This window comes from Pleurodeles waltl, chromosome 6 (genome assembly GCF_031143425.1).
Source record: "Pleurodeles waltl isolate 20211129_DDA chromosome 6, aPleWal1.hap1.20221129, whole genome shotgun sequence".
Lineage (NCBI taxonomy): Eukaryota > Metazoa > Chordata > Amphibia > Caudata > Salamandridae > Pleurodeles > Pleurodeles waltl.
In genome coordinates this window covers 1709664562-1709678327 of record NC_090445.1, presented here as the reverse complement: position 1 = coordinate 1709678327, position 13766 = coordinate 1709664562, and the positions used below count along the sequence as shown (strand labels likewise).

Below are 13766 nucleotides of genomic sequence, written 5' to 3'. Positions count from 1 at the left end.
AGTGTGCCTTACCCACCAGCCTAAGTGACCCCCAGATACACAGCTAGGAGTACTTTATCCACCAGAGTAACGGGTCCACACAGACGCCTCAGAGTGCCTTATCTCCCAGTATAATGGAGCCACACACACAGCTAAAGGTACTTTATCCTCAAGGCTAAGGGACCCACAGATGCAAAGGTAAGAGTACTTTCCTCATCAGAGTAAAGGGTCACATATACACCAGAGAGCACCTTACACACCAGAGTAACAGACCCCCTAAATACACAGCTATGGGTAGTTTATTTGCAAGCCTAGGGGACCACAGATACCCTGCTAGGAGTAAATTATCCACCATAGTAGCAGGTCCACACATACCCAGCTCAGAGTGCCTTATTCACCAGTGTAATGGAGCCATACACACGGGTAAGAGTATTTTATCCACTAGAGTAACAGACCCACAAATAGGCAGTAAGAATGTTTTATCCAAAGTAATTGGGCCATGCATAAGTAGATCAAGAGCTCCTTACCCTCCAGAGTAATGTGTCCACATATACCTAACAGTACTTAATACACCTGTGAAATGATTTATATGTAAACAGCAAAAATACTTTAACCACTGAAATTTTTTATTTTAAGAAAACTATATAGTGCAGAATGTGCCAACGAAGGAGCCTTTTACAAAGAGCACCTAAATGCGTTCAGTCATAATAAGTTGTGATGCATAATCACAAAAAGATTACTGTGAAGACGATAAAAATATGTTCAAACACATAAACAGCAAGTAACTGAGGAGAATTTAAACAGGCACTCATAATATTTTACTAAAAACTGATCATCCTAATTGATGCATTCATTCATGCCTGGTCCGTCTCCCACGCCAGTGTTACAGACAAGCCTAGGCAGAGCACAGGCGCCACCCAAGCATGTAAGTACCAAGCGCACCAGGCCTTGTGCAGAGCTCTCCCCACCCTACCATGAGAGCTGCAGTACTCCGGCACCACCTGAGCCTTGGATGAGGAGGCACTGCCACATGAGTGCATGTCAACGCCAATCGCACCAGGCCTTGTGCAGAACTCTCCCCACCCTACCATGAGAGCTGCAGTACTCCGGCACAACCTGAGCCTTGGACCAGGAGGCACTGCCATGTGAGTGCATGTGAATGCAAAGTGTGCCAGGCCTTGTGCAGAGCTTCCCCACACTACCATGAGAGCTGCAGTACTCCGGCACCACCTGAGCCTTGGACGAGGAGGCACTGCCATGTGAGTGCATGTGAATGCCACGTACACAAGGACTACTGCAGCTCTTCCCTTGCCCTACCACGAGAGGAGCAGTGCTTACAGTAGCAACCTGAGCTTTGGATGTGCAGGCACTGGCACATGTGTACACGTGGGCCTGTGAATGCCAAGAGCACAAGGCCTCATCCAGAGCTTCCCTCACTCTGCCATGAGAGAAGCAGCACTCACAGGCGACACCCGAGCCTAGGACGAGCAGGAACTGGCACCTGAGAGCATGTGAATACCAAGCGCACCAGGCCTTGTGCAGAGCTTCCCCCACCCTACCATGAGAGCTGCAGTACTCCGGCACAACCTGAGCCTTGGACGAGGAGGCACTGCCACGTGAGTGCATGTGAATGCCAAGTGCACAAGGCCTCACGCAGAGCTTCCCTCCCCCTACCATGAGGTGCAGTACTCACAGAAGCCGCCCGAGCCTTGAACACGCAGGCACGGGCACACAAGTACATGTGAATGCCAAGTGCACCAGGCCTCACGCAGAGCTTTCTTCACCCTGCCATGAGAGGAGCACCTGCCCAACCGGTCCAAGGCAGCTCCAGCACCAGCCTTCCATGCACCCTCCAACCCCCCGCAGCTCCACGCAGGAATGCCAAGGCCGGGCAGGGCTTAAACAACCTGTTCGACCTGTGGTTCCAAAGATCAACAAAGCACACTGGTCCGACAACAAATGTTAACTGTAACCAGGAAATAGCTGCACAAGCTGCAGCCGCCAGCAAACCCAAGGCACTGCAGCAACCCTCAGATGGGGAGGAGGGCTATGCCAAGCATGGACCGCAACAAGAACCCTCTTACAGGACAGGGGTGGAAGAAAGGGAGTGGAGTGCAGACAGGGGAGCCAGTGCAAGCCAAGTGTGGGTCCATGCAGAGAGCAGACAGGGGAGCCAAGCAAAGGGAGAGGCACTGCAACAACCCTTAGACAGATGGGTGGTGCCAGACAAGGGCACTGCAACAACTCAGACAGAATCAGCGGGGCAGTGCAGCCACAAAGGCACTGCAGCAACTCTCAGTCAGGGAAACCAGTGCCAGGCAGGGACAAGATCACTACAACAACCCTCAGACAGATGGGTGGTCCAGGCAGTCACAAAGGCACTGCAACAACTTTTAGCTGGAAGGGGGCTATGCCAAGCAGGGACAAGGCACTGCAACAACTCTACCAGGAGGACCAGTACCAGGCACTGCAACAAGTTCAGACCGATGGAGGGTGCCAGGCAGCCACAACGGCATGGCAACAACCCTGAGCCAGGAGAGCCGGTGTCTGGCAGAGACAAGGACACTGCAACATCCCTCACACATGGTAGGTGTAGGCAGAAGGAGAGACCAGCACCAAGAATCTACGGGTACACAGAAGAGCCAGTGCCTGGCAGGTGTGGGCAGAAGTTAACACCAGTCAACAGAGCTGGCCCAAGGCAGGTGCAGGAGAGGGCAACAGCAACTGCTTCACATCAGGTCAAAAACAAGGTAGAAGTGTTGCTACGTAGCGAGAGTACGAAGTGGCAGTGATGTGAGTGAATGCTACATCTTGGAAGCACCTCAGACCCACGGCAGAAACGGTGTGGAGGTGAAGATGGAACCGGAGAGGGAAGGCTGACAAGCAGGCACATGGAGAGTGCATCTGAGGTGGTATGGTGGGCCAATGTGGAGGGAAGAAAATAAGGTGTTGATAAAAGTGGTGATAAGCCAGGGCAGTAGATCCTAGGTAGGTAAACGCAGAGGGTGGCAGAAGCTTTAAGGCTACCCTGACTAGGGCCCAACTAGAATGGACAATGGTGTCTAGAGGGTAGTGAAATGGACCCACCGGCAAACAGAGTGAGGCTGGAAGCCAAACATGGGTTGCAGTATTGAAATTTGAAATAAACTGGCATAGGCAGGGTGAATTTTTCTATGCAAGAACACCTACAACTTAAAGTTTGAAAAGATGGGAATGTTCAGCATCTGACACTGCAATTACATAGTCATTCAGTCACCAGAAAAGAGACGAGCCCAGACAGAGGCCCACACAGACCCTGCAACCCTCTGTTGAGCAATCACCACATACAGCATACATATGACATGAAGACTTCACTTCCAACAACATTTCATAGACCATTCTAATGCTGAAGCCACACCATTAACCTCTCAGAAACACAGGGACAGAGCAGCAGGATTTACTGCAGGCTTAGATCGTCGACAGAAACAAGGGCAGTGATGTAAATCCCCTGGGCTCAATTAAAAGGTAAAAGTCCCCCAAATACAAATGTATGTGTGGCAGCTGAGATCCGAACCAGTCTGCCATGCTAACTGGACAGTGTTTACATAGACCAGGCGAGATCTACTGCCCTCTACAGGCTCAAATTAAATACTGCGATTGAAGAGATGCTGTAGGGCATAGGCATGACATGGATCCATCAAGTGTCATTACCCCTTGATCCCACCAGCAACAGGCTACTGCCTACCCATACCTCAAGAAGCAGCATATCAATGATCACAGCTCAAGGACTCCACACAATTCCCACCCAATTACTTCACAAAGAGCAAGCAATAACCACCTGACAACCAAACAGGTAGCAAGCAATCCCCATTCCAAGACCTTACAAGCAAAGTAGGTAATCACTTCAACTGGAACTCAAAGGCAGCAAGCAAACCCCATTCCAGGATCTTACAAGCATAAAGAAAGCGATCACTTCCATGGGTACTCAAAAGCAGCACGCAAACCTATACCTCAGAAACTTACAAGCAGCAAGCAATCCCCACTACAGAACCTCAAGAGCAAAGAAGTGATCACATTCAAGGACCTCACAAGCAACAAAGTAAGCTAATCTACGACCTCAAACATCAAGAAAGCAATCACCGTCCACATCCCATAAGCTGACAGGTAGAAGGAGACCCCAAGATCATGATTCCATAATTAGCAAAGGGACAGCCTTTTTCACAAAAGACAACAAACAAAATAAACTTTACAGCGTGCAAAATGCTTCACCGTAAGACGGTTATCAAACATCGCTTTAGGAAAACCTAGCAGCATGACAGTGCAGGCCCTTGATACTTTAGCACATGGAAAACCTCTTCATCATGGATTAAGAACAAAAGCAGTCAACCGAGGAGCCTGAAAGGAACCGAGCGTTCCTAAAGAGGGAGCATCTCTGCACTGCATGTGGTCTATGTCTAGAAGCCCATGTGCAGTACCAGGCTGCAAACGTCCGACCTAAAGTAACACAAGATACATGCCCTCAGTGAGACAAAGTTCCATAACTTCTAGTTCCAATCAGCACATACTGAAGTAATAAGAGCAACTGAAGTCCAAATCAAATTCCACTAAATCTTGGTGACTACTTCCAAGAAGGATCTCTGCTGACAACGTCCTAGCAACCTGAAGGCACACCATTACAACTTACAGCGCCACAGGCATGTGCACAAGACAAGTAGCTTGGGACAATGTTATTTAGAGGACGAAAAGTAATCAAAAGTGTCTTGAACAGAATTATCTTCTTTACAGGGAGCCAGTGTGAAGAACAAAGATGATGAGATCCAGGTTCGTGAGGAAGATTCAATAAAATCTGTACCACCTGAGGTTTATGGATATGGCACCACATTTATATTACTACCACAGACACCATTATGACTTTGCATGTGAGAAATTGTGCGAAATTTATTTTAAAATGTCAAATTAAAATAGAGCTAGAATCTCTCCCTTTCAACATCCTGATTTCTTCTCCATGATTTATAAGAAATGTTGAGAGAAGACCATAGATGCCAAAGAGACTCAGCTGGCTACACATAATTTAGAGGACAGCAGTAAATAAACCAGTCAATCAGATAGGATTCAAGCAGCATTTGTTTATGGGTCTGTCGACGTATTTTTAAAATGTGAGGGCGCCTGGATCTAATCTGCTGCCATGAGCTCAGCCTATTAGTGTGGAGCATACACATTTTTTGGGATCTCCAGGAGGTGGAAGGTAGTGCCCCAGAATCACTCCACCAGCTGCAGTTCAAGCGCTAGTGCTACTTGTAAATAATGAGTACAGTCATGAGATATGGAACATCAGCTAGAACTATTAGAGTACGAGGAGTCACAGTATCTGTGATGGTGAGTACAGCATCTGGAACTACTCACATACTGTGACCACATGCCATGGGATGAGGAAAAACCAACGCTGCTCGTGTCTGAAGAGCTGCTCAAGTACAGTAACTGCAAGCCGTGGATGAAAAGGAGCCAATGCTGCTCACATGTGAGGAGGTACGCTATCCACAAGCCGTGGTTGAAGAACAGCAAATGCTACTCACATGAGGCACCGCTCATGTATGCCAACCACAAGCCATGGATGAACAGGAAACAACAGCTCCCAGGTGAGGAGGTGCTCATGTTCAGTAACCATAAGCCATGGATTAATAGGAGCCAACCCTGCTCACAGGTGAGGAGGTGCTCATGTACAGTAACCATAAGCCATGGATTAATAGGAGCCAACCCTGCTCACAGGTGCTCATGTTCAGTAACCATAAGCCATGGGTTAATAGAGCCAACCCTGCTCCCAGGTGAGGAGGTGCTCATGTTCAGTAACCATAAGCCATGGGTTAATAGGAGCCAACACAGCTCCCAGGTGAGGAGGTGCTCATGTACAGTAGCCATAAGCCACGGGTTAATAGGAGCCAACACGGCTCCCAGGTGAGGAGGTGCTCATGTACAGTAGCCATAAGCCATGGGTTAATAGGAGCCAACACGACTCCCAGGTGAGGAGGTGCTTGTGTACAGTAACCATAAGCCATGGATTAATAGGAGCCAACCCTGCTCACAGGTGAGGAGGTGCTCATGTACAGTAACCATAAACCATGGGTTAATAGGAGCCAACCCTACTCACAGGTGAGGAGGTGCTCATGTTCAGTAACCATAAGCCATGGATAAATAGGAGCCAACACGGCTCCCAGGTGAGGAGGTGCTCATGTTCAGTAACCATAAGCCATGGATTAATAGGAGCCAACACGGCTCCCAGGTGAGGAGGTGCTCATGTTCAGTAACCATAAGCCATGGGTTAATAGGAGCCAACCCTGCTCACAGGTGAGGAGGGGCTCATGTACAGTAACCATAAGCCATGGATTATTAGGAGCCAACCCGGCTCCCAGGTGCTCATGTTCAGTAACCATAAGCCATGGATTAATAGGAGCCAACCCTGCTCACAGGTGAGGAGGTGCTCATGTACAGTAACCATAAACCATGGGTTAATAGGTGCCAACCCTGCTCCCAGGTGAGGAGGTGCTTATGTTCAGTAACCATAAGCCATGGATAAATAGGAGCCAACCCTGCTCCCAGGTGAGGAGGTGCTCATGTATGGTAACTACAAGCCATGGATGGATAGGACTCGCTGCTCATGTATGGTAACTACAAGCCACGGATGATTAGGAGCCAACGCTGTTCACAAGAGACACTGCTCATGTATGCCAACCACAAGCCATGGCAGAATACGGGCCAACGCTGCTCAAAGATGAGGAGGGGCTCATGTACAGTAATCAAAAGTTACGGGTCGATAGGAGCCAACGCTGCTCACATGAAGTTCTCATATACAGTAACCACATACCATGGCTGAATAGAAAACACAGCTCACATGAGGTACTGCTCCTATGTGGTGAGCACACCAGAAGGAAATGGAATGGAAGCTGGTGGTGCTCATGTATGGGAACCACAAACCATGGCAGAAGAAATGGAGCAACTACCGTTCATGAGTGAGCTGCTTGCGTACAACCAGCAAAGCAATGGTATATAGGGAAAGCTGGATGCGCTCACGGGATGAAGAATAGGAGTGAATGTTGTACATACGTGACCAGGCCAGCAGGATTCCGGGTGGAAGTGCTTGTGCACAGTAACCACAAGCCATGGCTGAATAACAGCCAAAGCTGCTCAAGTGTGATGAGCACAGCTACGGTGAGCAGACTAGCACTATATAGAGTGGGAGCTCAAGTACAGTAACCACAAGCCACGGATGAAGAATAGGAGCCAATGCTCCTCACGTCAAAAGAGCTGATCACGCAGAATAACCACAAGTCATGGAGGAAGAACAGGAGCCAACGCTACTCACATCGGAGGAGGTGCTCATGTACGGTGACGTCAAGTCATGGGAGGAAGAACAGGAGTCCACGCTGTTCACATTAGAAGAGCTGCATGGCATGGACGAGTCTGAGCCAACACCGCTCACGTGATGAGCTACTCATGTATGGTGAGTGGAATAGCAGAATATGGGGTGGAAGCCAGACGGGCTCATGTACGGCAACCACAAATCAAGGATTAATTGGAGCAAACTCTGATCACATCTTAAGAGCAGGTCATGTATGGTGAGCATAGCCATGGATAAATAGGAGCTAAAGCGCTCATGTATGAGGGTTCTGGAATAGTGGTACGAATGTACAATGAGTAGAGCAACAAAAGATAGCGCTGCTCAGACATGAGAGACTGGTTGTGGTATGGAAGCTGGCGTTATGAGCAGAGCAAAAGAAGCTTTTGCTGCTCATGAACAAGCACAAGACAAGGGGTCCCTAATAAAAGCTGGCACTCCTACGCTGCTACTATGAGAACAGTAACGGAATAAGGGATGGGCGCTAGCGCCATTCACATACAATGAGCCAAGCTATGGATTCCAGACTAAGACATACTGCTAGTCACATACAAAAGGAACAAGTCATTAGATGAAACTACTCACATATTAGCAAGCTCTCTGGGATGCAGGTTGGAAGCCAACACTACTTACGTACAATGAGCAGTCATGAGAACAAGCATGGAAGCTGGTGCTTCTCATGTACAGAGAGCTGCATCACAGGATCAAATGGGAGAACCTGGGCTACGGATGTGCAGAAGTGCATGCAACCAGATCCTACGAGCTACTTGCATACTATGAAGAGCAGCCTGGCTTGAGCCCAGCTCCATCAGCAGAAAGCATTCTAAAGAACCTAGCTACCTTATGAGACTTGACTTGCGCAGTTGTAGCAGGGTGGAGGTTAAAAACAGACACACTGCCAACAACTTCAAGATCGGATTATATGTCTGCAACCGGGATTCAAAGAGATTGCCAAGATATCTGAACTAACTCTGCAGCGCTGTTTAAAGAGCTTCTCAAATTACAAATGCTATTTCCACCAAACTCCCAAAGGATCTTTCCTCCTAGTGAAAACAGGCGTGTTACTAGGCAGAGATTCCTTGAGCATGAAGTTTTTCCAACAATAAACTATTTCTAGCATCGACAATGCATGAATCCAAAACCACAACTGGGAACTTACAAAGTAGCTAGATCATGAAACCACAGCACACTGTAAAATAGTATCTATTCTGCCTAATATGACAAAGGGCATCAAAGCCACTTCCAAGAGAGGGAGGCAAACAACTCGTAGCAAATGCTCGTTCACAGTCCATTCGCCCAGTGTTCAGGAAATAAATTCGATTTTCTACCCAGAGCAGGTAAATTAGAGACTCAAGTACACATGTAGTATATACATTTCATGCGCTCCAAGAATACGTCAGTGAGAATAAAGGTACCAACAAATGATCTGGCCTATCAGTAACATCGAGGTTCAGATTAGAAGGCAGAAAACCTCACAAGACATCAACGAGCACGTGCCCTGTGACAGAATACAACACTCAAAGGCCCCTATGGCTTACCTACATATCCTATGCTAATGAACAACACGGAAATTAGAGCAGCCCCTGTGGCCTGTGACCAGTATTACCTTAATGCATTCTCGGACGGGGCAATGAGACACCCTCGAGACAGCGACGTTCCCTTGGAAAAGTGCCCCTTGTTGTGCACTGCTAATTGTGCTGCGGCCAGAACAGTTCAGCGGAGAAGAGCGTAGACCCTTGCAACAGTACTCTATACGGCTGTTTAACTGCACTAACACAGGGAAGAGTTCGTAGGTACAGAATGTACCCCTGGGGACACTGCCAAGCACCTATACCAACCATCTCTTGGTTAGGGAAGGAAAAGGTGACCTGACAGGGTAAAGCCAGTTCTCATATTCTGTGCACGGCTGTCTATCCACGTTGTGTTGTAGAATAGTATAGTTTCAAACAACGGAGGCGACAAGATGCCACTCAGGCATTGTAGTTTAGTAAGACGTGGGGGGGTTTTCATGTGGAACTAACACTCCGTGGGACCAAGCCTAGATCAGAGGGTGCAGTGCCGTGATGGGCCTGGTAATAGATATTGAGGGGTGGCGACGGGCGGACACCTAGTACACCCCATGAGGGATCTTACTCTTCACCATAACGTTACAGCATTTTAATGCACCAGCTTCAAGACGGCTTGTGTTAATAGTACCATGAACTAACAGCATTCCTTCCTAGGTGCCAACATTATGGAATAATGAAAGGCCGCTGATCACTCAGGTCTGAAGCCACGTCATACTCCAAAGCGGTCACTCTGGGTGGCCATGGGCAGAAAAAAATAGACAGATTTATAATGCTGCTTAAAAGAGCTTATATCAAGGATCTCATACTTTTCTAGCTTCAAGAGTTTGCTTAGGTTAAAAAAAAAAAAGTTACGAGACTTGCTACAAAGACACTTTACAAGTGAAAGAACAACGAAGAGAATAGAACGGGTTTGCACTTAAAACCACCAGAGATAGACAAGGCACTGGGAGACATCCAAGTAGCAGGATTTAAAGTCACCTCTCGCGTCTGAAGCATACACACCTGTGCAAGTGTCAGTTGTGCCATGCTTGCGGAACACTGTATAAAATTAGAGGATTCAAACTCAAACATTCAGGGAAAAAACATTAAAATACTCAGTTTTGCACTTTACACAAAGACGGTCAGGATTTTAAAAAAAAATAGAAAACACGTCTTCGTGTTTTTTTCAAGTAGATGTCCAAGCTCTGGCCAAAAGCCTTGGGGCGGTGGGAGCAGACAGCAGGTGGAAATGTTAGGATTTCTCAATAATGCCACCAAGGCTGCAGACGGGTATAGCTGCTCGCACCCCCTGCTTCAGACTCCGGTGTTTGTCATGTGCACACTTGATGCCAGCAGAACCCGCCCGAGGCGGACAAGCAGGAGTACTTCAAAGGTTCAGTAGGTGCGACTGCTTCCGACCGAAGTCCCAACCCTAAACATAAATATGGGCAGAGGCGTCTGAGGGGAGGGGGCGATTCATGCACGGGTCCAGGGGTTCCTGGGACAGGTCACACAAGATCAGTACGATCCTAAGAAGAGTGCACAATCCACGCACCCCAAACTGCGGGGCTCGGGGTCAAAGGGCGAGTTTACAACCAGGAATAACCTCTTGAGGGGGGGTGGGCGGGTACCTGTAAGGGGCAATACCCCGCAAGGGCAGTGCCCGGGGCAACTGCTGGGGGGGGGGTCTATGCGGGGTGATATGTGCTGCTTGATCATGGAGGGGGCTTGTGGGAAAACGGGGGGACACGATGCCTGCGGCAAAGCCTGGAGGGGACAGCAACATACTTGTCAGGGTGACAATGTATGGGGGTGCAATAAAGAAGGGGAGCCCTAAGACCCCTGGGTGGCTGGAAAGGGTGTTAATCCTCCCGGGCGGGGTATTTAAGGGGGGGGTGGGGTCGCCTGGGGCTCAGCTCTACTCTACTGTTTGGGGGGGGGGGCTCAGCTACACCTGACAGTGTATGTACGGTGGGGGCTCCCCCTGGCGCTCCGCTGTCACCCCTCCCCCCCGCTCCCACAGTGCCCCGCGCGCGGCCCCAGCTCACCCCGGCTGTCTCCCATCCCGGGGGGGCGGGGTCGCTCGCTGGTGCCGGGTGCCCCCCTCCCCGGTGTGAGCCGCTCCTCGCGGGCTGCCGCCGGGTCCTCCGCGCTCCGTTCCCGCCGCCGCCGCTCGCTCCCTGGGCTCCGTCACCCGGGCCCCGCCGCCGCCGCCAGACCGCTCCCAGCCTGCACCGCGCGCGGCCGCAGGGAGGACCGCCAGCGATCCCGTCGGGCAGCGCGCGGCAGGGACCGCTCGCCTCTCTTCCAGCGCGACTCTATGGCACTCTCGGATGGCAAGCGGCATGAACATAGAAAAAGGAGGGGGCGCGTGACCTGCCGAAGAAGGCGCCACATTTGAAAGGGCTGATTGCAATGTTTCTAAACGAGGAACACGTCCTGCGTGGAGAGTCTGGGTAGGCCCCTGTGAAGGCCTACACTTATGTCTGATACTGTGAGGTTCTTGGATGAATTCAAAAGAAATATGATGTTAACGCATTTTAACAGTCTTCTACAGCTCTGATGAATAAATAGTCCAAGTACTGACTTTATTTAGTGCTGAGTGCAGCAGATGTTCATCAATCACATGGGACCCCTACCACACATGCCAACATTTTGCAAGTGGCAAGTGGGAGATTTTGAAATAAAAAGCGGGTGAATGTATTTTTCCCATTGACTTATATTGTTGTAAAGGCAATTAGAGGCGGGAGGCAGCTCAAATAAAGCCCTCTTTGGCTTTGAAAATTGGGAGACTCCCATCTGAATTGGATGATCTTCCTTTTTGTCTTGGGTGTTGGCATGTGTTTGCTAGCTAAATGCAGACTTACATGTAACTCCCTGTCAGGCTCAGGCGCTAGCGAAACTATGCATCCTTTGCGTGGGACAGATCGGCCATATGTAAAAAGTTATGTCAATGGTTTTTGCTCAAATGGGCAAAATTACTGCAAGTTATCAGTTATGGTATGCAACCCCACAATGCATGAAATAACATCTACTGCTACATAGAGTCTCAGGCGGGAGACTCACAATATTAAAGCCAAAAATGTCTGTCCCTGGCCTGAAATTGGCTCTACTCCAATATAAGTGTAGGAAAGTACCATCTTGCCTGGCATGTTACCCCCATATTTCACTGTATATATGTTGTTTTAGTTGTATGTGTCACTGGGACCCTGCCAGCCCAGGCCCCAGTGCTCATAAGTGTGCCCTGTATGTGTTCCCTGTGTGATGACTAACTGTCTCACTGAGGCTCTGCTAATCAGAACCTCAGTGGTTATGCTCTCTCTTTGCTTTCCAAATTGTCACTAACAGGCTAGTGACCAATTTCACCAATTCACATTGGCATACTGGAACACCCTTATAATTCCCTAGTATATGGTACTGAGGTACTCAGGGTATTGGGGTTCCAGGAGATCCCTATGGGCTGAAGCATTTCTTTTGCCACCCATAGGGAGCTCTGACAATTCTTACACAGGCCTGCCACTGCAGCCTGAGTGAAATAACGTCCACGTTATTTCACAGCCATTTACTACTCCACTTAAGTAACTTATAAGTCACCTATATGTCTAACCTTTACCTGGTAAAGGTTTGGTGCTAAGTTACTTAGTGTGTGGGCACCCTGGCACTAGCCAAGGTGCCCACACATGGTTCAGGGCAAATTCCCCGGACTTTGTGAGTGCGGGGACACCATTACACGAGTGCACTATAAATAGGTCACTACCTATGTATAGCGTCACAATGGTAACTCTGAACATGGCCATGTAACATGTCTAAGATCATGGAATTGTCACCCCAATGCCAATGGCATTAGGGAGACAATTCCATGATCCCCCGAGTCTCTAGCACAGACCCGGGTACTGCCAAACTACCTTTCCCGGGGTTTCACTGCAGCTGCTGCTGCTGCCAACCCCTCAGACAGGTTTCTGCCCTCCTGGGGTTTAGCCAGGCTTGGCCCAGGAAGGCAGAACAAAGGACTTCCTCAGAGAGAGGGTGTTACACCCTCTCCCTTTGGAAAAAGGTGTCAGGGCTTGGGAGGAGTAGCCTCCCCCAGCCTCTGGAAATGCTTTGATGGGCACAGATGGTGCCCATCTCTGCATAAGCCAGTCTACACCGGTTCAGGGATCCCTCAGCCCTGCTCTGGCGCGAAACTGGACAAAGGAAAGGGGAGTGACCACTCCCCTGACCTGCACCTCCCCTGGGAGGTGCCCAGAGCTCCTCCAGTGTGCTCCAGACCTCTGCCATCTTGGAAACAGAGGTGCTGCTGGCACACTGGACTGCTCTGAGTGGCCAGTGCCAGCAGGTGACGTCAGAGACTCCTTCTGATAGGCTCTTACCTGTGTTGCTGGCCTATCCTCCTTCCTAAGTAGCCAAACCTCCTTTTCTGGCTATTTAGGGTCTCTGCTTTGGGGAATTCTTTAGATAACGAATGCAAGAGCTCATCAGAGTTCCTCTGCATCTCTCTCTTCACCTTCTGCCAAGGAATCGACCACTGACTGCTCTGGATGCCTGCAAAACCGCAACAAAGTAGCAAAGACGACTACTGCAACCTTGTATCGCTGATCCGGCCGCCTTCTCGACTGTTTTCCTGGTGGTGCATGCTGTGGGGGTTGTCTGCCTCCTCTCTGCACTAGAAGCTCCGAATAAATCTCCCGTGGGTCGACAAAATCTTCCCCCTGCAACCGCAGGCACCAAAAGACTGCATCACCGTTCCTCTGGGTCCCCTCTCAGCACAACGAGCGTGGTCCCTGGAACTCAGCAACTCTGTCCAAGTGACTCCCACAGTCCAGTGACTCTTCAGTCCAAGTTTGGTGGAGGTAAGTCCTTGCCTCACCACG

General features: G+C 49.4%; 1 protein-coding gene across 1 annotated transcript in view; it reads right to left on the bottom strand.

Annotated features, from left to right (window-relative positions):
* The window catches only part of RXRB (retinoid X receptor beta), a 128034-nt gene extending 116901 nt beyond the window's left edge, over positions 1 to 11133 (bottom strand). Inside the window, exon 1 of the mRNA XM_069241896.1 lies at positions 10944 to 11133. Coding sequence (XP_069097997.1) covers positions 10944 to 10959 — 16 coding nt within the window. The 5' untranslated portion in view covers positions 10960 to 11133. The remainder of the gene's footprint in view (positions 1 to 10943) is intronic.
* Between the last annotated feature and the right edge of the window lie 2633 nt (positions 11134 to 13766).